Raw genomic sequence first — 27,698 nt, forward strand, 5'->3', positions numbered from 1 at the left:
AGTTCTATTTATTCTGTTGAGGTTTTTTTAAAGAAAGAGAAATTTTTTATGAAGAAAAAATCCCTGTCAAAAACACACTTATCAAGGGAGTAATGCAGATAAAATGTTCCCATTTTGAGTTTATGTGCTGCTGTATATGCCAGTAAAAAAACATGCAACTTGTGCAAAAACATATCCAACCAAGGAGAGAGGAAAAATGGATCATAAATATACTACATTATATTTTTTTAAGATTAAAGTATTGATATCAGATTAATCTCTTTTACTAAAATACTTTGTTTTCAGGTTCTAAAGGTTAGGATTTTTTGTTAATTTTAAAGGAACAGTTTGTATGAGCATGTCTGTATTGTTCCTCCCCTCTTTAAAGGGTAGATGAATCAACTGCTTGAGGAAATATATAGTCTCCCTTTGATGCTGACATGAATCACAGGTATTATCCACCACAGACTGGTGAGGGAAAATATGGTAAATAAAACTAAAAATAGACTGCAATTAGCTGTGTGCTTTAAGGTGAGATCCAGACAAGTTCTGTGGGTGGTGCTTTTGTGATTCAGCTGATACTTACAATATGCATAATGTACTGCAAATGCTGTTAGAGCATATAGCAGTAAATTTGGTTAGTACGGCACAATTTTAAGTAAAGTTTTATAAATAATGCATAAGGAGAAGTACTTGCTAAAGCTGTGCTTTCACAGCCTGCTAGAACTAATCATAAATATCATGTTGACAGATCACATGAACAGCAAAATTTACAGAGTCTATTTATTGCACTCTTTCTACTGCATCTGTTCAGGAAATAAACTGAAGACAATGGAGACTGTTCATTACTTTGAGGAGAAAAATCTTTAATATCAGTATGTACTTCGAGGTTATGATCAATGCATATAGGGACAGAGCTTCGAATGAAAAGAGAGCTGGTCATATAGCTTAGTCCAGGATAAAGACCCAGATCCTCACAATAGTCTAGCAGATCAGCTTCCACGTGACTTAGTAAGGAAGGTAATTGTGTTTCATGTAGATGTGTGCTTCTGAGGGTATGTTTTTGAACAGCAATTGTATTCAGGCTTTTAAATATGTACTTGTAAAATGAAGAGAGGTGTTTTTTCTCTAGAAACTGCTAGATTCCTGGCTTTAAAAAAGTTCTCTTTCAGTATATATAGTAAATAGTAATTAGGTAAATTAAGTAATTTATTTTTGCTTTTGATTCAGTATAAGAATGGCATTTTTACTGTGTGTGTGTTTGTTCTGGATTACCTTCTTATCAAATACACTATTCCCTTCACTTTCCTCTTTTTTTTGTTTTGGTTGGGGTCTTTTTGGTTGGTTAGTTGGTTTGTTTTGGTGGGAGGCCAGGGAAGAGAGAGAGTCTTTTTTTTTTTTTAAAGTTTGCTGTAGAAAGATTTCTTTTTAGCCATTTTATTTGAAAATATACTGAGGAGTTGTGGGTTTGTTTTATTTTCTAGGAACATTGATGCACCCTTTCTGCTTGTCTTGTCTTATCTTCATGTCCACACTGCTCTATATGCTTCAGAAAATTTCAGAGGAAAGAGCAAGCATGGCTTATATGGTGATGCAGTGGAGGAAATGGACTGGAGTGTAGGTATGTTACATGTGCTTCTAAGAGCAATCGAGGGAATTCGTGGGAGACTTGTGTTCATGTTCACTAAATTCAAACCAGCAATTTGGATGTCTACAGCGTATCTGTCATACTTGTCCTTTATACTTAGGGGAAAGAAACAGTCACTTAAAAAGCACAATAATCTGAGTTCTTTTAGTATGTATTTTATGACCAAAACGGTTCATCCTACAAAAGCCTATTCTCGTCTTTGACTATGGAGGTAGTCTATACAGCATGAACTTTAGCAGAGATTTGGTCACCTAACTGTGGACTTTTGAAGCTGAGTAGTTAAATCCAGTTAAATCCAATGCCCTGAGCTCCTGGGTGCCATCTGACCTGTTCAGGTTATCCTTATAAAACAGTATATTAATTTGAAAAGTGATATCTATACAAAATTATTTTCAAGTAAAGTGGCTATACTATGCACTCTTGGCAAAACTAATTTGCTAATTATTTTAGTGAGTTCTCTGAATTATTGAAATCACTAATGTGAGGTCCATTTCTGTTTATGTAGAACAGTCAAACCAAACAACTTGCCCTTCAGAGCTTCTCTGAGGCTGGAGAGCAATTGGTCCTTGTATTTTTCAACAGATCTCCTGTATCTCTTGATATATTGAAGTGTTTCTCTGATTCTAGAGATAATGACCTGTGTAAACAAGTAACAGTTCATATTTGTAAATAATCATACTTTAGAATAGCAGTATTATAAGAGCTAAAGATGAATTTATAGTCCTCCCTGTATACCCCAAGTTGATTCTGTTCTCAGTACAAGCCAGTGCAAATTGGCTTTCTTCAAGAAAATGTTACTTCCTTATTAAATTTCTATGAACAGATATTTAGTTTTGTTGAATACAGAAATTATGGTGGCATGTGCAGTTAAACATATGTATTTCTTTGCATATTTTCCATCAAGAAGTCTGGTTTCAGAAGTAGTGAGCAAAAGACAGCACAGCACATTTAGTGATTTGTAAGGTACTTACTGCATTATTTACAAAAATGGGGAAAACCTTTGTGGGAAGCTGTGATGTGCTGAGGAAGGGTTTTCAGTGTAGGAGATAAGAGAATAATACTCTTTTGTAAATCAGGTTTTGTAAAGAGAGAGCAGCTTTCATTCCAGTTGAATCAACCCTGAAACTTTATCACTTCTATCAGTGGCATTTGGTCAATTGAGTACTTGTATTAGATAAACGTATACATGTGTTATTATTTTTGTTTGCATCCACATTGCAGTAAGCTACTGAGCATTAGCTGGTTTTACTCTCTGCATTTGGTTTTAATATTTCTTTTTCTGTTGTGCGATATGTGTTTATCCCAGCCTAATTGGTCATTTGCTGCTGCCATTACATTTTGCTGCTTCCTTGCTGCCCCAGAGAGTGTCTCCACTGTTTAAACAGCAAGCTGGAAAGCAGGGCAGCTGACTGCTCTTTCAGGCTATTTAGTGATGTAGAGGTGGTAATAATAACAAATAATAATGGCCAGTCTTCGCGAGCGAAGATCCGGGGAAGGTCTTTCCACCTTCCAGCCTGCGCATTGGATTTTTTAGGTGAGACACAGTGTGCGCGGAACTGAGCCCACCCTTTAATCCTAAGGTTCATCTGCCGGGGCCAAGCGAGCTTGGACGGTGGCAGCGAGGTCCTCAGGACGTAGGTGGGTTGCCTTTAAGGGCTAACGAGCTCCATCTCTCCGGGACTGGCCCTGACCGGGAATCGAACCCGGGTCTCGGCAGTGACAGTGCCGCGCCTTTACCACTAGACCACCAGTGAAAACCACTGCTCTTTTGCAGAATGACTACAGGCTCTTAGCAGACGTGTCAAACTTCTGTAGGACACAAACATACTATTTAAAAACTTGGGATAAATCAGAGATACAAATTTAGTGGTGCTAATACAGAAATTTTGAACAAACTTGGAGGAGATACATGAGTTTGCTTGCGTATTGTCCTTTAGAGTTCATTACAAAGGCATCAGGGTCAGTGGAGTTAGCTTAATCAGGAAACAGATCCGGGACTGTCATTTACTAGAATACAAGTATCAAATTTTATTTCTGTTGGGGGTTTGGCTACTTGGTTTTGTAAGATTTGGCTATGTACTGTTTTGCAAGATTCCTCTGATGAAATATGGCATAGTAACTCCAAGAACTAGAAAATGTGTTTAGTTCCTCTGCTACTTTCTCCTCCATTATTAGCACGACGAAAAAAAGTTATGGCTGTCATTTCCAAAGGAGTCTGAACAAATAATATAGCTTTTTTTTTTTCTTTCAGTTGATGAGAGTACTTATTTTTATTAACCTCCACTGAAAATTCCAGTCCTAATGCATCAACTATGTCAGACAAAGTAGATTCATTCACTATACTGCTGATGTCAATAATCAGTATTTTCTTGGAATGCCTCTGAAGATGTTACAGTAGAAAAGTCAAATAAAATTGTCTAAAAAAGTTGAAAAAGTGAAAACTGGAAGCTTTTCAGAAAAGGAGGTTTTATCATTCAGTAGGCAGAAATTAGTATTTATGCATAGAAGAATGTACCTTGCAAAAGCAATAAGAACAAAATAATCCAGGTATAACAATATGCTGCAAAACTGTCTAAGTGAAGACAACACAGCATATGAAGAAAAAATGAGTGTATAGAAAACTACATTATAGTACAACATCAGAAACCTTTGGCCTCAGGTAGAAAAAAACCCACAACTTTAACTCAGTTATAAAAGAAATTTACAGTATATTTTCTGCTGACTGGGAAATATTGTGGAAAACCCTTGTGGATGACTAAAACAAAAAAACCCAAAAAAACCCAAAAAAACCCAAAAAAACCCCCAAAGCTGCAAGTAGAAGAAGTTAGGACTGTCAGGTACCAGTGATGAAAAAGTTATATCAAGATTGAACTGTGAGAAAAAGCAACAGCCTTTCTAGTAAGACAGAGAAGTCCACTCCAGACTGAGAATTCTAAATGCAAAACAATTCCACTTTGATTTGTGGTTTGTTTGTTTTTTTTTTAATTGAGAATCAATATCAAATTGGGCAATAATTCAGTTGTAAGACAATCTTCATGCTAAGAGGAGAAAAACCCAAAAGACACATTAATAAAATACTTATTTGAATATTTCATGTTTGTGACTTTTTAAACCACTGCTGAAGAGTATGATTACAATCCATGTCAAAAATCCAAAATACAAAGCCTCTGGATAAGCTTTGGGACCATGTATTTCTACTGCTTTTGCATACTGATATGTGTATAACAGAATCCAAAGTCGAAAGCATTCACAGTTACAATGTCACTGCCTTAGAGAATTATTCTCTGGCTAATAATATTAATTTTCTTTCAATGTAGGCTAAGCACCTTATTAATGCTATTAATTATAATTCATATGAGAGCAGATGAAATAATCTTACTGTCTAAAAATGGAAAAAGAAATGATGAATGAATCAGTGAGTGCAATATTATCCTCTTCTTCCTTCCTCTCTTCTTCCCTTCTTTCATTCCTTCATTCCTGATTGAGTATAGGAAGAGAGATGGATACATTCAGAAATTGGTTTTGATGTAAATTTCATTACAGTAATTTAATTCAAAACAGATCACTGCAAAGAGTTTTGGAGCCCCCTGTAGACATGCATGAAAGCTGTGTGAAGACACACTAATCCAACACCACTTTTGCAAATGGCTGTTTATTATTCTGTAGCAGAACTAGATATCAGGTCTTCCTCCTTTGTAGAACAATCGCAACTGAAAGGCTTATATATATGTAGGTCTCAGGAACTGTAATCTGGAACAGACTGTAAAGTGAGGGCTTTGTCTGGAGATCTTTATTACTTGAATGTCCTGAAAGCTGAAAAAAACTTAGCTGCCTCTTTACCATGATCTTTTGACCTGTCTTAGGATCAAGTTATGCCAAGAAAATACAACAGTCATCTGATTTTAGTTAATCAGCAGAAAAGGCTAGGAAATAAATCCCAAAGTATCCTACATGCAACTTGTATTTGAAATATCTTAAAAGATTTTGTAGAGTTATATATGAAAGTGTAGCTTGATATGTCCCCAGTACTAGAGGGATATGGAGCTACTGTACAGTGTCCAACAAAGGGTAACAAGAGAGATTAGTGCATTTTTTCCTAAGAGAAAAGGCTGAGAGAGCTGTGACTGGAGCTCCATTCAGCCTGGAGAAGACTGAGTATCTTATTAAGGTGTATTAATTAAGGGACTTACTGCCCAAGGCCTGTAGTAACAGGTGTAGTGGGTTTCTGTGTCTGGGTTTTGCTAGTGGAGGGGGCTACAGAGGTGGCTTCTGTTAGAAGCTGCTAGAAGCTTCCCTCTCCAATGGAGCCATTGCCAACCGGCTCCAGGAGAGACTTCCTGCCTCTGGCCAAGGCCAAGCCAATCAGGAGTAACAGTAATGCCTCTGTGATAACATATTTAAGAACAGAAGGTTGTGGCATAGAAAGAATTCCAGACAGGGAAGAGTGGAATGAGAACATGGGAACAAGAAGATTGACACCAAGGTCAGTGCAGAAGGAGGGGCAGGAGGTGCTCCAGGCACCAGAGCAGAGGTTCCCCGGCAGCCCGTGGTGCAGACCATGGTGGGGCAGCTGTGCCCCTGCAGCCCATGGGGGATCATCGGGGTGCAGAGACCTACCTGCAGCCCATGCTGGAGCAGGTGGATACACAAAGGAGTCTGTGACCACACGGGAGGCCCAAGATGGAGCGGGGTCCTTCCAGAGACCTGCAGCCCATGGAGAGGGAAGCCCACACTGGAGCTGGTTTTTCCTGGGTAGGACTTGTGGCCCCTGTGGGGGACCCATGTTGGTACAACTCATCTGTGAAGGACTGCACCCCATGAAGGAGTGACCCACGGGACAGCATTTTGGGAAGAACTGCTGCCTGAGGTGGACTCACCCCAGAGAGGTCCATCAAGGACTCTCTTCCATGGGAGGGATCCCACGGGACCAGGGGAAGGACTCCTCTCTCTGAGGAGCGGCAGAAACAACAACTGACTGCAACCTCCATTCCCAGTCCCCCTACACTGCTGGGGAGAAGGAGGGAGAAGATAGAAGGAAGGAGGAATGGGGGGAAGGTGTTTTTAAGACTGTTTCTCACTCTTTGTCTAGTAATAAATTTAAGTAATAAATTAGTAGTACTAATAGTTAGTAATAAATTTAGTAATAAATTTAAGTACTATCCCCACTTTGAGTCTGTTTTGCCTGTAAAGGTAATCTGACCTCTCCCAGCTGTTATCTCAACTCATGAATCCTTAGCTGCTTTTTTTTCTCTCTCTCCTCTGTCTAGTTGCAGAGAGAGAGCGAGAGAGTGGCTTTAGTGGGTATCTGGTATCCAGCCAGGATCAACCCACTACAACAGGACAAGGGATAGTTTCAAACTGAAAGAGGGTGGGTTTAGATTAGCTATTAGGATGAAATTCTATACTGTGAGGGTGGTGAAGCACTGTAACAAGTTTCCCAGAGAAGCTGTGAATGCTCCATCACTGGCAGTGTTCACGATCAGGTTAGACAGGGCTCTGAGCAGCCTGACCTAGTGAGAGATTTGACAAGGAAGTTGGAGTAGCTGATTTTTGAAGGTCCCTTCCAACCCAAGCCATTTCGTGATTCTCTGTTTCTACAGTGATTGAAAAATTTTGAGGATGCTAATGGCACCTTAAGTAGATTTTCCTTACAAGGAAATATAACGCCTAACTTTTTTTAACCAGAAGTAGTTATGTAATTAAAACCTTAGTTATCTGAAGTAATTGAACCTTACATGAGGAACATTTATGACGTGCCAAAGCATTTGTGATACTGTGCTACACAAGCTCTCTGGGGCAATGTGGCTTATAATGAAACATGGCAAGGCAGACATAAAGTATAGTTCACTGAGGAAGGCCAGCTGGGGTACAATCTAGTAGGACTAACTGAAAGCTAGACCACTTTTCACACTGTTTTTCTTTGATTCTGCTGTTATCATGATGAAGGACTGTCTATAAAAATGTATCTTCACACAGTGCTTTCAAAGAGAAAGAGAAGGACAGAAGCTCTACCAAGTCAGCTCCAGACCTTTGTGAAAAACATCTAATTTATTTGTTCCATAGTAAGATTTCCCAGTGTGGTTAAAGAGATTATATCAGTAATATATGCTGTGGCTCTTAATCCATATAGAGCCTATTTAGTTATAAAAACTAAATGCTTATGTGCCTTTTATCTGATTAATTTGTTCATGTTCAGATAGCTAATATGCAATGTATGTGAACTTGATCATGTCCTCTACATTGAACTTCTATTCTACTCTGGAGTGATATGAATCAAAGGTCTTAAGTGGAAACCAGTCCAATTTTACATAAACTATTTTTAGTAACCCCTGTGGCTTTTTTCTCTGTTTTAGTAATAGATCTACCACTGCTTTATTAAAAGCATAGATGGAAAGAATGCTTTCAAAAACAAAACAAAAGCTACTTTAGAAAATTGTAAAATATTTAGGAGACAGAAAACTGAATTATGCCCACAAGACTTTTAGTAAAATTCTTACCCTGATTAAGGTATCATAGCCTAAAACATTCACAGAACAAAAAGAAGTATTTTCTTTCTCATTTTAAAGTAATTATTTTAAACTTACAAGCCTTGAAGCTCTCAAAGTTGACTTATTATTTTTAATTACAAAGTAATTAAAATTTAATGTTAATATTTATTTCAAATTACTCTGGCCTGAACTTGTATTCTTAGATGTTGGGTTTGTGTTGGTTTTTTTTGTTTGGTTGGTTAGTTGGGTTTTTGTGGGTTTTTTGTGTTTTTTGTTTGTTTGTTGTTTTTGTGTGTGTGTGTTTTTAGTTTTAGGGGTTTTTAATTTTTTTTTTTTTTTTTTAGTTTTTGTGGGGTTTTTTTTTAGGTTTTGGGGGGTTTTAAATTTTTTTTAGGTTTGTTTTTTTTTTAACATTCTTTCCTATATTGAACAGTAACTATACTCCCTCTGGAAAACAGCATAGTATTGGTAAGTTTAATCTGAAATCAATAACTCCTCTTTTACATATAGTTGTTAGTGGTTGTTATTTTGAATTCTTACAATTTTACAGTGTATGCTTTGAACCTCTATTTAGAATCCTTTTCTATTAGGAACAATCTAAAAACGTACCACAAATCTTCTGAGAGTTCTAAATTATGCTAAAAATCAAAATAAGCATTAATAGTAATATGAAAGGGAAAAAGAATAAATTCATAATGCTTTGGAAAAAAAAAAAAAAAGAGTTACCCTTAAAATTGGGTTTTTTTCTGGAAAAAATCATGTGCAGAGAGATAAGGCTAATTTATCATAGCTTTTCACCTGGTGTAGTCATTTGTAACAGTGCAACATCAATTTCAAAGATAAGCAAAGCAGAATGTGATGCCACATGATCAGAAGTGGCAGATAAGCACTGATCTTCTCCGGCTATTGTGAATGTGACATAAAGTTGACTGAGCCTGAAAACTTATAGATAGAATTAAAAATCTGGAGAGTGGTACCTGGTGCTGCTGGTACATTCCTTGACCTTGCTTTTCTGAATTTATAATGGTATACATCTCAAATCTATAAGGTTTATTATTAAGCTGGTCTTGTTATCGTGAAAGATATTCACCCAGTACCTCTGAGGAAGAACATATTCAGCCAATACAGGTACTCTGTGACTAGGACAGAATTTTCCCACCCTGTTCTACCATTCTGCTCTTATCCTAACATAAGAGACTGTTTCTTCAGCTAAGACAGTAGTTAAACTGTTCAAGCACATTCATTCTTTAAGTCAGATCTGAGAAAATTGTCAATATGAGTGCAGATTAAAGACATTTGTGGTTCTGCCTTTTATGATGTGGATGCTTTCCAGTTACAGTCTGTTCTAAAACCCAAACCCATTTCATATGTCACTAAGCAGCAATGACTTTCACTCACTACGGAATGGGACCAAATTTAAGAGGTGACTAAGTGATGAAAGGCTCCCATTTCCTCTATGATAAGCCTCCTGAGCTACCTAATCCTCCTTAAGTACAGTTTACTTCTTCTATATTGCATCCTTGTACATAGCAAAACTCCTTCTCAGAACATTATGTACAAGATTACAAGGCACATCTTAAGCAGCCATTTCTATAGCATTTTTTTAATTAGTCAAGTTTAAATAATGTCTTAGTAATGCATACTCTGCGATGGAAAAATTCAGTGTAAGGCAGCTTGTGGTAGTAGTGCTGTGTTGTTCAAAATTTTCTGCCAGCTGCTGAACAGATTTCATTTGCATCTAATATTGCAGGAGTTAAATTGTCAGCACAAGATGTGTCAGTGCATAATGCATTTTACTTTACAAAATTGTAATCATGTAACTTTCAAAATTTTAAAGGCTTTCTATTAGTTATGAAGCTCTTAAAATTTGGTCTAATATAAAACAGTGGAATGACATCTAACGTGATCAAAATGCTCTAATCAGTGAAAAAAATAGCATTGCTCTTGAGACAAGCTAATTTCCATTAGTAAGAGAAAGCTCAATGCTTATTTTAGATAAACAAGAGATGAGAGAGAATCCCTAGGACTCTCCAAGCAATGACTATAGGAAGTTTTCTAATGAAATTGTGCTACCAACCTTTTCTTTAACCTTTGCCTCTGAAGTTCAATTTTACATATAAATGGTATGGTTGGATTTTGTTCATTGCTTAAGGTGGCTGGGGAAAGCTGTTATCAGTGGGATTAAGAAGACAGCAAAGATTTAAGCCAAAACTGACCTACAGGAGTACAGTGATTTCTGTGTATACTTAGATAAAGGTTGAAACTAGGAAACAGAATGGGGCTAACTTTATGTAAATTGTAGATAATCTCCAAAATACAGACTGGAAAAGTTGTTGAAAGGAAGCTACTAAAAATTTTGCTAATAGAGTGACTCTGCATAGTAACCTTTTTAGCAGAGATACTGTGAAGCTGTTAAGAGAAATTACATTTGCCCTGTTCCAGAGAAACTACAGGAATTTAGTAAATCAGTCACCCAGAACAAGAGATCGGGATGATGAGACAGCTTGTTTTGGTGGTGGAAGTGTCCCTTTTGCCAACCTTTAACCTTCAGTACTGACTTAGGAACATGACTTTTACCATCCTTTTTCTTCCATAGTTGGACACTGAAAGCTTATCTATGTAGGTATTTATAGAGCTTGTAATCATGGTTTTATAAAAGGTGGAACTGAGCTAGGAGGTGAAGAATGTTGCTGGTACAAGTTGCATCTCTATGAAAGAAGGCTAAACATGAAACCAAGGAGCAGAGAAACTAAAAATGTCAAGGATTTTAATCTGGGTGTTTAAACTTTCTCATCCACACATTTTCCTTGTACCTTCAGATAGTTTTGTTGTGGATTACCCAGTACCTGAACATATCTGATGCAACCTATAAATTCACACAAACATGCAGAAGGCACAAGTGAACAGTGTAAGGCTATGAAGTCAAGTACTCAAAGATAGAAAAAAAATCAATCTTCCTATGCTTGTGTCTTACTGTAGTTTTTTAAGCATATGTTTATATGCCATTTCTTTTCCTGTTGGAAGCCCGTCTCCTCATCACAGAGTGCCTTCTTAATGAGCAGCTTCTCAACAGTAGGTGCATTCCTCATTGTTAAATATGAATTCTCATGTTTTATTTAATACATACCATTGAACTTCTGTTTTGAAGAGAGTTTTCTTTGACATCTCTCATCTTTTCTGTGTCAGTACTTTGCTAGAGTGTAAAACGGATTCTCAAATAAGCATTTTCACAAAGGCTTTTTAGGGGAATCTCATTAATCTGTTTCCCAGAAGAAAACCTGAGGCACAGAAATGATGTTCAGATTTACCTACAGAGATATAACTTTGTTGCCAGTCACTCACTAATCCAGCTCTGGATCTATAGTAAAGCATTAGGACTTTAATTCAGCTGGCATGGGGATTCGTAACGGGGGAAAGATAAGCCAGGTCTTGATCCACGGTGGAGGTTGGAAGTAGAATGTGCACCTGGACTCAGGGACTCATGTTTTCTTCTGGTCTTTTTTTTTAAAGCATAATTAAATATCTTCACCAACATATGAACTATAATGATATGAACAGTTTCTATGATGACTTAGGAAGTGTCTTCCAACCTTTTACCATTTCTTCATAACTGGCTGCATATCAATTAGCTGTAGTAAAAGAACTAAAACTGACCATGTACATTTCAGTTTCAGTGATGATACTGAGAATCCTAGAGATCCCTTTAAAATAATCCTTGCTGTTTATTGGAGAGAAACATGAAACTTTTTCATGCTTCTTTTGAAATATATGTTAATTGTTTTGAGACCACACTGTTTAAAAAAAGGTGAACTAATTCTGAGTCACAAAATAAAGATTATGGCAATAATGATTCTGTATTGTTCATCAACAGACTGGTTCCTATTAGTGAATTTCCATGCAGAAATTTTACACTACTGACTCACAAGGCTCAAATTCCAGGTGGTAATAAGCTCTTATTGATGGGGTTGGTAGAACTGACTTTTTATTGACTATGACTGGGAATTTTTCAGTGATACATCTAACTGCTAAAACAATCACACTGTATAATAGGTAGGTTTGTAATACTACTAAAGATCATTATTCTTCTAGAAAACGTTTTTTTATATTGCATTAAAGAAAGCTTTTTGTTGCTTTTTGTATAATAATGAGATAAATAATGAAATTTTTAAGACTAGGGAAAACACTAGAGTAATGATGCTGTGACTAGTGAAAGGCAGTCTGGTAAAGTCATAACTTTGCTCTTCAGCTTTTTCCCTCACTACTTCATTGTAAAAGAAGGCATTTATATTTCAATTTAAGGTACTGTTTAAGAAAAATTGATACTGGTTTTTTTTTTTTTTACTTTCCTACCACCATTCTTTTTCAATGTTACTGTTGGGGGAAGGGAGTATTTGTGTATTTCAGTTAGTGTTTTCATGTTGCTTTTTACTGGTTTGAATGCTTTCTTTTTGGTTTTGCTTTCCTTTGGCTGTGTATACACACTTCTGTTTTTAAATCATTCTCTTTCCCTACGCACCCATGGAAGTTTCTTTATAACATATCCTCATGAGGAGTACATTGCAGTAACCCTGAGAACACTGAGCTGATTTTATGTTACAGTAGTATTTTCAATATCCAGAGAAACTCCTGACACCTAAGGGCTGAGTTACTTGTTTGGGATAGTGAAAGAGACTCCATAATAATCAAATCCCTACCTTGGACCAGCATGAAGTTATATTCCACAGCTTCAGTGGATCTTGCAGCTTTCTGATACTACAAGAGGGAAAGCAGAGCATTCTTCTCTCCCTTACCTCCTTTTTTCCTAGCTGGCTTCCAGGGAAATAAAGAGGAGAAGCATCTTCCTTTTTCAGCAAGTGCCCTTTTAGCAAATTGCTCGATTGACTCATCTAGAATGTCACTCTTATTTTGCCTAAAATTAAATGTGAATAACTTGGCCCTTAGGTCCTTCGGTTTACATGTTTTTATAGTACAGCTGCCATTTCACTGTTCTGAGGATAAAGGATTTTTGGCTCTTTAGGCTCTTGAATCTCATTGTGGTGAGATGGTTGTGGGTTAAAAAGCAAGTTTACTTTCCTTTCTGAATCAGACTAGAATTTAAAAAGAAAGCAGGCAAACAAGAAATAATACAAATGTTAATGTGCTTTAATCTTAAAGAATGGCCTACCCCAGGAAAAGAGTATGAATTTTGTCTTCCTGCAAATCCAAAGCTAACAATGCAAGATGTTTGAGATAAATTAATAGCTCAGGATACCTCAGCATTTCTGTCAAAATCAAGGAAGATACTAGTTTTGGTAATGTGAAAAGAATAGCCAATGTATAGTATATGGCTGTGTCAAAGGTATAGAAATGCTTCTCATCCAGAGTAGAATTGATTTTGACATCACAAAATCACAGAGCATACATTAAGCAAGTAATAAATTTATTTACAATTCACATATAATTTATCCTTTCATTTTGATGAATGAAAAATTTTACTTGAGCCAACAGTGTGAGTTTGCAGCCGAGAAAGCCAACAGTGTCCTGGGCTGCATCTAAAGCAGCATGGCCAGCAGGTTGAGGGGAGGTGATTCTGCTCCTCTACTCTCCTCTTGTGAGACCCAACCCGGAGGACTGCATACCAGCTCTATGGTCCCCAGTACAGGAAAGATGTGTGCCTGTTAAGTTAGGCCCAGAGGAGGTCCATGAATTTAATCAGAGGGGCAGAGTACTTCTCCTGTGAAGGCAGACAGAAAGAGCTGGGCATGTTCAGCCTAAAGAAGAGGAGGCTCCAGGGAAACCTTATTGCACCCTATCAATATATAAAGGGGAATGAATTGTAAGAAAGACTGGAGAAAGACTTACCAGCCTCTGTAGTTACAGGACAACGGTCAAACTTTTAAAATGCAAATGCGTGGATTTAGATTGGATACTGGGAAGAAATTTTTGACAATAAGAGTGGTCAAACACTGGAACAGATGGCCCAGAGAAGTTGAGGATGCCGCATCATTGGACGTGTTCAAAGCCAGGCTCTGAGCAATTTGATCTAGTGACAGATGTCGTGTCTTGGGAGATGTTTATTGGACTAGATGATCCTTGAAGGTCCCTTCCAAATCAACTTCAGGACAGAGTGAAACATAATGTAAGCAGCACATCATACAGAACAAGGTTTGAACATCGTAACAGGATGTTATGAGCAAAGCGCTGCTGTGATGGCTTTTTTACTAACATTTTTTTAATAAGGCAAAAAATTGGCACTTGTCTTTAAAAAAAATCCCTAAAACATTTCTATGGGACATATCCTAAATATTCTTGCCAACTTAGAGCTCAGGTAGTCAAGCTCCATATTCCAAATTTCTCAGTCCGTTCACATATCAACTTTTGTGTTGATTCTGCTGTAGTTTGCCAAGTAGTTCTGCAACAACCCCAGGTGCTGCTTGTAAAAAATTGATGGTCGAGTTAAAGAGAGCTTTGAGGACTTTCTTGGCAAAAAATGCTAGGCAATAATATCACATTTCCCTCTCAGAATGTAAACTGATTTTTTGACATGACATTTAATTACTTCTCTTGTTCTATATTAACTTTAGTAAAAGAGTGAAAAATAATTATTTTAAATAGGAGACACTTCTATGTGACATTCATTGTCAGGAAATGTATGCAGATAGTCTGTCCTACTGTTACCGTATTTATTTGTTGAATCTTGATAACAATACAGTCAGTTCCTGAGTATAGCTAGCCATGCTTTTCTGGTGCTTTCCAGAGCAGAAATCTATTTGCTGGATTGTACGTACTTCTCTTTGTATGTGATACCGAAACACCAGTTTATTACAGAGCTATTCATGTGAACTGTGGAGATTCCAAACTTTTCCTGTTCAAAGATGTCTCCTTATATACAACTTCCTAGATTTGATTTTATAAGTTCGGAAATAACTAGTCTTTAGAAAAACACATTAATAGGGAGGAACTAACCCATACTTGCCTCTCTATCCATAGGAACAGCGCTGTTCCCTTAAGTAAGGAATGTGCTGGTTGTAGCCTTCAAGAGGTTATTTGCCATCTGTGCTTTGGGGAGTTTACCTTGGCAATATCTCCTCTCTTCCCCAAATAGTATCTATTTACAGTTAGGCTAATTTCTTCCTTGTATCTGTGTTAATAGTTCAGCTGATTTATGGTGTTACTGTGTGAATGATCCTTTCTCAGCTCAAATTTAGCCTTCAGATTTATCCTAAACACCAATCTCACTGTGATCCTTGTACGCAAGGTAGGGCCCTTCCAGAAATCTCTCTTGCCTTCACGGGAGAAAAACTTACAGGTCCGTTTTTGCAAATTCCCATTACAAACTAAATAACACATAGCATTCATAGTGTTGAACTTCTGTAAACTCAGTTTAATTACAAATTTCACATGTCACATATTCCCTTTATTGCTTTATTAGTATATCAATGAAAACTGGAGAAAAGGCAAAGAAATGAGCCTAATGATCTTAGGGGCCCCCATAATCTTATGTCTCCACCATATCTTGAGGGCATCAAATATGTCTTGGCCTAAGCAGAGATCTCAAGTATTTCCAAACCAAATTAAAATGACAATTATATATTTTTCTTTCCAGGCCTCAGACTAGAAAAAGGCAGATTGTTTTTTCACTTGTAGACATCTGCTGTGCTACTGTATACTACTCTGAGACTTCAACAAAAACTTTTTCTTGAATAGGCTGGAAATATTTTTTCAAGAGCACTTAGATGAATTAAGGTATCAAAGTCTCATTTCATAGGGTAGTGAGTAATCTTTTGAGCTAGTAATCTGTGATCAATGACAATAACCTGAAATATTATTTGCCTTTCCTTTAGAAAGGATCCTCTGGAGTTTAAATCACCATATGTGCTGTCATATTTAACACATATACATATACCAGGAAAAAAAACTGAGTCAAAAATTTGTGCCCTCAATTTAATGGTTCATTTTTCTGAAGTTCAAAATGTCATCTAGAGAGGACAGAGTAGAGTCTACATTCATTAGTGGAAAATTCCCTTGAGGACAGTTTTCACAGTCAGATTTGCTTTTTTTTTTTTTTTGTTGGTATTAACAAAGTCTGTACAGAGATTCATTCACAGGTAGTATGACTTGGATAGGGTGAGTTCTCAGTAGGCTTTGGGTGTTTAGTGGCACTTGGGCACAAAAGCTACTGAGTTTCCCAAAAGCAATTAGAGAAATAGGTGAATTAACAAGTGTGCATGGGGATGGTCCTGACAAGAGAAAAAATAGGTATCTTGAGTATTGGGGTTGAGTTAATGCGCAGCTACTTTCATGTAAGATTAGATTTACACAATTAAAATCAGAAAACCAGAAAATGAAAATTATTAAGATTTCATGATGAAAGTTATTTGATGTTGATAAAACTCCTCTTAGCTTTATGGTATATGTTTTATAACATATGTTTAAAACCTGCATCCAAATTCAGCAAAGTTTGGCTGTTAAAAGACAAAAAATGCTTATGCTCTACTCTCAGCCAATTTTATCACAGTTTTTTTATTTAACAGAAGTTATAAAAATGAAACAAACAACTGAAAAATACTTTGAAGTTTTCAGAAAAGAGCAGAGGATTAAAATGTAGGGTTAAATTATTTGCCCTGCTTTGAATTCTTCATAATTTTTCATACTTTAATCTGGCAAAATATTGTCATTAGGCATTTGGATCTAGGACCTTATATATATTCACTTTAAAACTTAGTCTGACATTAATGAATGTTTAAATCTTTGAAGACATAGAGAAGAATTTCTTTTATCACTACCCATTTATTCAATCAATCACCATCAGCATATATTGGAAGGATCAAATAGCTGAAGCCCTAACTTCCCCTGACAGTTTAATTCAAAAGTGAATAGCATCCCTCAGTTGTCATTACAGCTTGCCTAAGTCCCACCTAAAGAAATGCCTTTCATGATTCGGAAGAAAACATGGGAGACCTCAAAGTGGGAAATGAGAAAGTGTCTTTTGAATTATGCATCTTAGTTGTATGTGTGAAAAGGCATCTTAGACGTGTGCAGAATGCAGATGCAAATTTACCCAAAAAGTTATTACGGTTGCCATGCAAAATGCAAATGCAATGGACCCTCCTAAAATTGCATGACCATTTCTCATATTTTAGCATTTTAAGCAGGCTAAAAATTAAGATTTACGTTAGAAATACATAGCCTTATGTTCAACAGATGTAGGGTCTAAAAGTGAATTTCAAGCGATGCATTTATTAGCTAATTTAAATACTAATAAGGAAATAACCACTAAATAGTTATACTTTCTGACCTGTAGTAATCCATTATTAGTGTTATAGTACTGATGTAAATATGAAAACTTTTCCATCCTGCATTGTCTGTATTGCTGCTAAACTTACAGATCTTCAGACATCTTAACTCTGTGCTTTATTATCTAAATGTATTTATGTATATTTAGAATATCATTCCAACTTTCACACTTAAAAATAATTTGAACCCTATATGAATAAGAAAAATAAGAGATTTGGTACTTATCTCCAGGAAAAAACCTTATGAGTAAGTCAAAATTTGGTTGATTTATTCATAGCTGCTAAGCAGTGCATACCTAATCTGCCATGCACTATGCTGAAAATTTATCCTGTGAAAGACACATTATACTTATAAAAACTGTATAAACAGTCACAAGTCAATTACAAGTTTACAGTTATATGGCAGTCCAAATCCAAACAGAATAAAAGTTCACACTGATAGCTTAGCTAACTCTACAACAAAGTTGCTTTGTTTTTTGTTTAAAAGATGCCCTTCTCTGAATGCTTGCTCTCAGATTTACTTGTCCCACTTAGTCAAAGGGAATCCAACAGAAAAGGGTTTGATGTTCTACAGACTGGACCTAAACAACTACTGATCTGAACAGCAGTGGTAGGTAGCTAAATCTAGGGCAGTTGCCTTCATTGTGGAAAGAATTCAGAATTTTTGAGGCTAAATTCTTAGTATAGGTGATCTGCATGTGGAAATTCTTCTTTTGCTTTGCTGACCTTAAAAAATGTTTATAGTAACTATGTTAGATGTGTACACTGTATGTATGTACCCTCTACGTACCTACAGTGTGCACAGGTGGAGCTGGATTGTGCTTGCACCAGAGTTTCTGTGGAAGACTCATCAATTCTACCATGTTTTAAATGGCCAACACAGGCAGGTCTGAACTGTCTTCTAAGCTGGAAAGAGACTGTCAGCACACCAGCAGAGATAGGAAACTCACTTCAGACTAGCTCTACTCTGGTTCCGTACACTGAATGTCCATCAGTAGTACCAGTGCCTCAGTTGCATTCCCAGAGTTTGTCCTTGAGTTTAGTTTACTTTGAAAGGAATCCAGGTCACAAAATCCAAGAGGGGTGTGCTATGGAAACATAAATATATTAACCATCCATGATTGGATTTACTGTAAATATGCACTCCTGTTACCAATTATAATAATAATATAATGGCCAGTCTTCGCGAGCGAAGATCCGGGGAAGGTCTTTCCACCTTCCAGCCTGCGCATTGGATTTTTTAGGTGAGACACAATTAAAGCACTAATATAGATGTGTTTTATTCAGAACCAGATGCTACTTGTTTGGCAGAATGTCCTATTGATGCTGAATATCCCACTAGCCTATCATAGTAGGAACTTAGCACATTTGGGACTCCAGCTTTGTATTTTTGGAGAAGACTTCGTGGTATGGATCGTTTCCATAGTGTAACTTTAAAAATAGTAGTGCAGTAGTACTACTATTCCACTTCCTTCAGGAATTACCTTTGTAATTAGTTATGCATTTATTTTCTGTTCTAGTCAAAGAATTGTACTAACTAGTATTCACTCTCACTTTTGTGGTTCACAAGCTAATGTCCTCCTTATGAGAATCACTTGTCTTCTTAGGTGGATGTGTTCTGCTGACTGGATGTGCCATAGTATCATCCTAATACTTTGTCCCAGAATTTCCACTTTACAGTGGTTATGTTCTAGCTCTGAATGTTAAACGAAGTTGCATGCAAAGTTTATGTACTGTTCACCATATGTGCAGCCACTTCTTGTGTTGCTGTCAATGGTTTTATTATTTTCCATCTTTACCTCAAGTGTTGTGCTCAGTGACTAGGTCTAGAAGTGATAATTACTTCCCCACTGCAGAGACAAACTGATTTACATATTTATCAAAGGGAAACTGGATGGCTCTGAGCAAACCACAGGAACATTTGCATATTTATAACCCAGAATGTGCAAAAGCTAAAATTAAGACAGGGATGCCTTGGTCTTAGTTACTAAACTTGTTTTTATACAACGGTTTTAGTCAGTGGATTTTGTAATCAGATTAGTGCATTAGAGTGAAGTATCTTTTTTTAATCACAGAAAATCAACATAGAGATTAAAATGATTGTTGGCTTGTGAATGATGGCATGCAGAAATTGCAACATTATGTTTTTATAAGGTGGAAATCCTAAAACTGAAGAGATGATTAACTGTGGCATTACCTTAAACTGCTCTAGCAGGAAGGGGCTCCCAAGAGGTTTACTATGTAGTGGGTATATAGTTGAATGGCATCGATATATTTTCTGGGAGAAATGGCAGTTTCCAGATTCTTATGCATGTAGCATTAACTTGAAGGAGTTTATGCATTTATTCAAAGGCTTGCCACTCACAAAGGTGAACCCCTAGAGCTGACTACAAGTTACTTGTGATTCTGGTTAATGATGGTATTCAAGACCAAATATGAGCAGCAGTAGCAAATTCTGAACAGCAAATAAAAAGATAAATCTCCAACAACAACAAAACTACCTATTATAGGCAGTGATGTGGTAGCTGATCTTCCCAGGCTGATCTACTGGACTCTTTGTCCAATAGTTGTTTCAAGCTTGCTGTAAGTTTCTGGATAAGAGTGGCATGTGAAAGTCTGCTGGAGTGGAAAAAGAATGTTGCATTTACAGGAATTTCATTTATTGTCAACTGTCTTTTCCTCAGAAAGATCCTTAATCCTCCTTCTGAATCTTGTTTTTCCTTTGAATCTGTAAACTTGCTTTAAAGCTTTCCTCACAAGTAGAGAAACTATTTTGTTCTTTTGCTTAGGTTACACTGAGGTATTCTGTTTCCTATAGCTTTTTATTCATAGCTTCAGAAATACTCTAAATTATTTCAAAGTAGTACAAATAACATATTTTCCTATTGATTTGAAATGACAGTGGAGTAATTTATTAATAAAATGCATTTGTTCATATGCCTGCCTGACTAAAACTTTGAACAATTTTCCAAATCACTAACACGTTTGTAAATACATTATTGTTTTTCAGTGTTTGTACCTTGTTTTCAAATGAATAGTCATTTTTTATAAACCTTATCTCTTCATGTAGATAAGTACAGTAGGAGCTTTACATAATTCAAAACTCAGAAATTACATTCAGCATTAGAGTAGCTGGTTCAGCTACTATTCAGGCTGTGCTACAGAAGTTGAATAGTGGCATGGCACTGTGTTTCCTTCCAAAGAACTGAGTCAATTGCTCTTCTCACTTTCACATGACTATCAGTCCACTGAAATTGGCATTTTCACATTCCAAATGAAGTAATTCTTTGTAATTTACAAAGCTTGAAGCAAGAATGGAGAGCAGAATAGAGAGAGCAGTCCTCAGTATACGGTGGGAAAGTTTTACTTAAATTTTGGAACACTGATATACTAATTAAAACAAATAACATCTTAACACAGTCCTTAGTCTTAAAGAAATGTAAAAGAAAGGAAACGTCCAATGATCAAATACCTTTGTCTGCTACAATGGTCGTCACCTACATAGTGATGTGCATTGCTAGAATGGCTATAGTAGGAGGAACTTGATCTGAAATTCTAGTTGCTAAATAGCTTCAGAAATTATGCAGCTCCTTCAGTTAGACTGATTTTGATATTCAGAAATGTTGACTTTCTAAATATATTCTGTTTAAATCAGAAAAAATGTAAATGGTACCATCCACAGAGATCAATGCAGCTGTTAATTTTTTAGAACATGGCTTTCAAGTGAGCTTTTCCAATCAAAACTCTTTCCATTTTTATTGATAATTTCCTGCTCTGGGAATACCAATGTGTTGTTGCTTGAACAAAGCTATGGTTTTCCTGATGTTTTGACTTATCTATCCTAGAGTTTCATATCCTGTATAAACTCTTTACATCCAAAAATGCTATTAAAATTTGTATTGCTCTCTGCAACCAGCAATAGAACTTCAGCCAGCTGAAGCCCCATTCCTCTAATTCAAGAGCACATGACATATGACATACTTCCCATCATATTTTATGGGTAAAGCAATACAGTTTTACCATCATCTCTTACACAGACATCATTTATCTGTTCACCACACTCATTAGAGTGTGTTGCTCATGCAGTTGCATGTCTAGCACTTTGAGTACAATTCATCTTGCTGTCCTTGATGTCTAATATGAAGGCATTTAGTTTTGAGTTTTAGTTGCCTGTCTTTTGTTTTTAGTCAACAGGTATAAAAGGTCTTTTTGCAGTTCACCTCTTCCAAAGGCAGATAAAATAGGTTAACTGCCATTGCCTGGGAATGCTTATACATCAACTGTAACTTAATGCTAAAGTCTCTGAAATATACAGAAGCAGTAAGAGTGGATGAGTTAGACTTAAAAAGAAATTAAATTTTTATAAGAAAATGGTAAAGATTGGTAGTATTTTCCTTCATGGTAGTATTTGCTTCCAAAATTCATATTGCAAATAAAAGGTGTCTGTTCATAGAGATCCACAAGGCATTATTTTCATTTTTCTGTACTAGTTATCATTTAGAAATACTAAAAAGTGAATGTATTGCTTAAGTTAACAGTAGTAACCTCATTAAAATGCACTTAAATGTGTCTTGTCTCCTGGCAGCACAAACTTTGCTGTTTATTTATAGTTTTCATTCTAGAAGGTGTCAGTGTTCAAGATCAAAATAGAAATGGAAGTTTTGCTTCATTTCTGTGAGTGCATTGTGATTGCCATTCTCTGACAATAATGTTATTTGAATTACCACTATTAGTCCACCTGTATGAAAAATGTTGTTGCAGTAAAATAAATTGTCATTTTTAGCATTCAGTAATTAACCCTAGTGTCGCCAATCTTCTTTGGTTTAAAAATCCATTTGAAGGAAATGGAGGTTTTACCGCTGAGTTTTAGATGAGAATTTCTATACATTTTATTGGGGTGTATTTTTTCTAAAATGGGAAACATTCGAGTGTCAGAATTTTATTTTTTTTTCCAGGGAAAGTCAAGCTACTCAACTTTGTTACAAAAAATAAGTAGAAATGTCATCATAATGTCTTACATATTTTATATTACTTTTTTAATTTTAGGTTAATTGTCTGTGATAGCAAGACATTTTTCATTACTTCTCATTTTTTCCCAAATTAATTAGGGAATCTAAATGGCCATTATTGAATGATTGCCGATGTCTCTGATCATTTAATGTGATATGCTGAGTGAAATTCTCATTTTATTTTAATTTTGTTTGATATGGATGAATTTGAAATTTGAGTTTCATCAAGGAAAATGGCATATGTTAAAAAATGCTGTTGTGTGCATCATTGTACATATATTTCTTTGCACAATAGCATTTATTATTATTGTCCTACTAACATAAACTCATAGATTGATATAGGTTGGAAGGGAACTCTGGAGGTCATGTGGCTGAATACCTACACATAATGTCCTAATTTATCTTTATACTCTGCTTTTTTATCATCATTGCCACCTTTCCAAGGGATATTGTAATTATTTAGCAAGTCCATTCTCCAAAGAATCTCAGAAGCCCATGGGAAATTGCCTCTGTTTTCTGGCACTAAGTCCACCTTATGCAGCAAGATGGATCTACGTGATTTTTCCTCAACCCACCAACTTTAAAATGTCAGCCTTTGTAACAGATTTTCCTCATTTCTGTTGGGAAATTTCAACTCCCACGAGGCTTCAAAATTTACATAAACAAATTCTCCTACTCTTTCATTTCTTCTTTGCTCCTAGCTTACATACAGGATGAATAGGTATCACTTATTTAACTGCTGATGTTCCTTTATTCACGACCCAGTCGTCTGAGCTGATGAGAAATGAAGACAGTCAACCTTTTTAACAAGGCAGTTTTAGAATGCTATATCATTAAAAGTCAACTAGAAATAGTAGCAATAAGATAAACTAACTACTCCTTATCCAGATAAAGAACATAGCAACTGAAATGATGGTCTGAAAATCATTTAAAAGTCCTTATCTCATCTTCTTTGACACAATAATTTGGCATCAGATGATGAATTAATTCTTAGTGGACAGGTGAACAAATCAAAATTAACATTCAAATTGGATCATTCTTGGATGTTTAAGTAAAAATGGTGAAGATAAAGTGGTTGTGAAGACAGAATTATCTTTGTATGTTCTGAGATCCCTAAAGGACAAGGTTAGAGCTCATTTGCAGGCTGATGTGAAGAATTATATTCTTAAGCTTTGGTCATTTTCCAGGGCCAATAATTTTAGATTCCTAATCAGTATAAAATTCACTGGAGCAAGTTACAAGTAGCAGCTTCACTCTCGTTCATAGAGAAACACCCTTTAAAGAACTCAGTCTAAATGGGTTTCAATGTAATTTATGTACACTGCAAGGCTCTCCACATTGCCAAGGTAGTGTGAGGAGCCTTCTGTGAAAATGAAACATGAGCCCATGTTGCCTTAGAGTTACAAAACGTATCCATGTGGATACTTCTTTTAAATACGTGCACCTCTGTATGTTTATTACCTCACATATTTAGAGTTTAGTTGATGTCTTCTTATGAGATATTAAGGACTAACTAATAGGTTTTGTAATGACATCATGTGGTCTCCAAAGGCCACATTCTCTTCCTTTTTTTCTTTTTTTTTTTTTTTTTTTCCAGAATGTCTTAGCACTCATACTGAGATTTCTGCCATGCCACCTCTGTAGTTGCTAAGCAGCAAGGCTTTACCCCCAAACGGTGAGCTCTGTTCTCCATGCTGAGACTGTTTCAGATATCCTCAGCAGCTTGAATCTTCTTGCTGAGGGATTTCCTTGACTGAGACCAACTGCTTCAAAAGGTCACAGGCTCTCTGCGGATCAGCCCTTTTCTCTGATGTGCACAAATCTTCTCATTTTGTACTTCAAGAAACCCTGCAGCAATTGAACCATGGTCCTGATTGCAACAAGCCTTGTGCAATTGTCCCCTACTGTATGCCACATGGTGCCAATTACTATGTGTAATAGAGTTTATGTGGAAAGTGGTCTCAAAAAGGCATAAGGACAAAAATATTTTTGTGTGCCAAGATTAATGAAAAAGCTACTCAAAGACACTAAAGTTGTCTTTTTTCTTTTCTTTTCTTTTTTCTTCCCCCCCCACCCAGGACAAGTTCTGGATGTGCTGGAAAAACACAATCTGAGTGACAAAACTCTTGTATACTTTACATCTGACCAAGGGGCTCATGTTGAAGAAATTTCTAGTGCTGGAGAAGTCCATGGAGGATACAATGGCATATATAAAGGTGAACATTCTCTGATAGTTCTTGAAAAATGCAAGAAAAAAAGCTATCATCTCCTTGGGTTTGCACCAAAACTGTAATGCACTATGTGGCCAAGGTCAAAATTCAATCTTATTGAAATACAGTAAGAATGCTTTTCATTCTTTCACTAGCTAGTGGCTGTGTAATTTGTTTTCTACTCATATTTCAGGAGACAAGATCAAAAAAATCCTGCAATTTTTGGAAAGTCATTTACCAAACTTAAAACTTTCATTTGTAGAGAGAAAGAAATAATTGCCCTTAGGTACGTTGGTGTTTTTTTTAATATATATAGTATCATGGAACTAAAAAATCTCATCGCATTGGAAGGCATCTCCCAGTGTCTGGAGTCCTAGCCCCTGCAGAGCAGGGTCAGCTAGAGCAGTTTGCTCAGGACTATATCCGGTCGAATTATTAAAATCTCCAGTGATGAAGACTTCACAGCCTCTCTGGGCAACTTTCTCTGGTGTTTATTTACCCTCACCATAAGATTTACCCTCACCAAAAGAATTTTTTTGTCATTTTTAAATTAAACTTTCTGTGTTTTAGCTTGTGTCCATCGCCTCTTGTCCTGTCAGGGAGTTCCACTGAAAAGGGTCTGGCTCTGTCCTCTTTACAATATGTAAATCCATGTATCCCTACAGATGGATAAGATCCCACTAAGCATTCTCTTCTCCAGGCTGAACATCTCTCTCAGCCACTCCTGATATGTCAAATGCTCCAGCTGCCTAATCATTGTCATGGCCTGCCTTTGAACTTTCTCCAATATGACCATGTCTCTTGTACTGGGGAGTTCTTTACTTGAACCCAGTGCTCCAGGTATGTCTCACCAGTGATGAGCAGAGAATAAGACTTGCTGGAAACATTCTTCCTAATGCAGCTCAGAGTGATTTTGTGCTTCCTTGCCAGAAGACACAATGCTGGATGTTCAGCTAGTTGCTCACTAGGACCCTCAGGCTGTTCTCTGCAGAGCTACTTTCCACCAAGTCATCCCCCAGACTTTGTTGGTGCTAGAGGTTACTGCTGTGGAGATGCAGGGCTTGATATTTCCTTTGCTGAACTTTATGATGTTCCATTTGGCCCATTTCTCCAAGCCTCTAAGGGTATTTCTGGATGGTAGCTTCCCAGCTTTATATCATCTGCAAAACTTCAGAAAGGAAAAAATATAGGCATACAAAGTAAGCAATAACAATACAATCAGGTTTTCAAGGAAGAAGGCTCCACAGTTTTTAGTCAATAGATATCTGAGAAATGACCCTTATATTTTAAGAGAATTGCCAAGGAAATGCTACAGCAGCAAAACAAGTAATGCCAAAGTCACAAGGTCTGTCTATCAGATGGGTCCCCTTGGGCTAACACCAGAGTGAAATGTATCTTGAACGTTAGCATGCAGGCCTTACATAGTGATTTAAGTAATTAAGGAACCATATGGTTACATATCTGTAGCTGTAGGCACAGCCTGAGGTGTTTTAGAAGCTCTAAAAAATATTTGCCTTCTCGAGTGCCAGACATAAGATACAGGATAAATGGTGAGGAGGAAAAAAAAGACAAATACACTAGGGACTATGCCTTCCTGAGGAACTTTGATTGAATGAAGTCTTTTCTCTCAAGCCTTACAAAATTTTGTATTCATACTTATAGAGCAAAGAAAAACTTGAAATAGATCTTACCTGGATTCATGAAAAAATCTGATTGATGGGTTTACTTGGATAATAATGGGACTTTTTTTTTTTTTTTTTTTTTTAATGAATTGTGTGGAGTGGCTAAGGGAGCTGGGGTTGTTTAGCCTGGAGAGGAGGAGGCTCATGGGAGACCTTATCACTATGTGAAACAAGGTTGTAGCCTTGTCTGCTTCTTCTCCCAGACAATGAGCAACAGGACAAGAGGGCAGAGTCTCAAGCTGTGCCAGTGAAGTTTTAGGTTGGACATTAGGAAGAAGTTCTTCTCAGAAGCAGTGGTTGAGCATTGGAATGGCTGCCCAGGGAGGTGGTAGAGTCATCATCCACGGAGCTGTTTAAGAAAAGACAGGAGGTGGCACTTAGTGCCATGGTTTAGTTGACAAGATGGTGTTAAGTCATAGGTTGGACTTGATGACCTCAGAGGTCTTTTCCAACCTAGTTGATTCTATGATTCTGTTTACTATGCTGTGCTGGCAAATGTAATATACAAAGGGCTAGAAAATGATCACAGTGTAAGAAACAAAATCATTATTTGATGAGAGACATTAGTATAAAATAAAAAGAAATTGAAAGACCCATACAATCAGTTAAATATACTTTTACCATTTTAAAATACAATGAATTCTACTTTATCTTCCACTCCCTCCATCTCCATATCTTAATTTAACAGGTATATTATGCATCATTTTCCAAAGGGCTGAAGTGGAAATGATCAATTAATCGCATAATTAGCAATTTTCATACATAGGAATTTATTAGTACTAAAAGTCATGCGTGATGAAAAGTGTTAGAGGTCTGTAAATCTCTAGCAGAGCTAACAAGACCAGACTTGTGAAGCCCCAAGTCCCAGGCACTGATATAGCAGTGTACCTAAAAAAGCAAAAAGACCATCTTTATGCTACTTGTGCTCATGTGTGCACACACTAGGAATTTGCTTCATCTGATGAGTAGTTTAAAAAACTGGGAGACATACATGACCTTTCTCCCTGTCTCTGCCAGTTATTTTCCACTACTTATGTTTTTGTATATGAGTGCTGTATAAATGCGAATATGAATCAAGCCACTTAACCCTCTTGTCAGAGCTGGAGCGGTACGCTCAGCAATAATTGGTTCTGCCCTAAAATCAAAAGCTCTCAACAGATCTCCACAATTCTAAGTCACTAATTTGTCTTGATATCCAGCCAAATAAGCACCAGTGATGAAATTTAAGAGGTGTTTGGAGAGTTAGGCCAGTGCTGCAAGACTGAATTCAAAAAGGGGGAATTACTATTTGAAGGTTTTATTGCCCTGGATTCTGACTATGAAACAATCTCCATAAATTTGGATAACCCTTGAAATTAGAAAGCAGAGCTAACACAGTGTATAACCAGTTGCTACCATACACAGTCT

At 36.7% G+C, this 27,698-nt stretch overlaps 1 protein-coding gene across 9 annotated transcripts in view; it reads left to right on the top strand.

The window, feature by feature from the left end:
• Nucleotides 1-27,698, top strand: part of STS (steroid sulfatase) — a 106,078-nt gene that overhangs the window by 43,023 nt on the left and 35,357 nt on the right. For all 9 annotated transcript variants that reach the window (XM_050333862.1, XM_050333858.1, XM_050333859.1 and 6 more), the window contains 2 exons: nt 1,464-1,600; nt 24,478-24,615. In XM_050333862.1, coding sequence (XP_050189819.1) covers nt 1,464-1,600; nt 24,478-24,615 — 275 coding nt within the window. The remainder of the gene's footprint in view (nt 1-1,463; nt 1,601-24,477; nt 24,616-27,698) is intronic.

Source organism: Myiozetetes cayanensis, unplaced genomic scaffold (assembly GCF_022539395.1).
Source record: "Myiozetetes cayanensis isolate MyiCay16 unplaced genomic scaffold, myiCay2020 scf5-8, whole genome shotgun sequence".
NCBI lineage: Eukaryota > Metazoa > Chordata > Aves > Passeriformes > Tyrannidae > Myiozetetes > Myiozetetes cayanensis.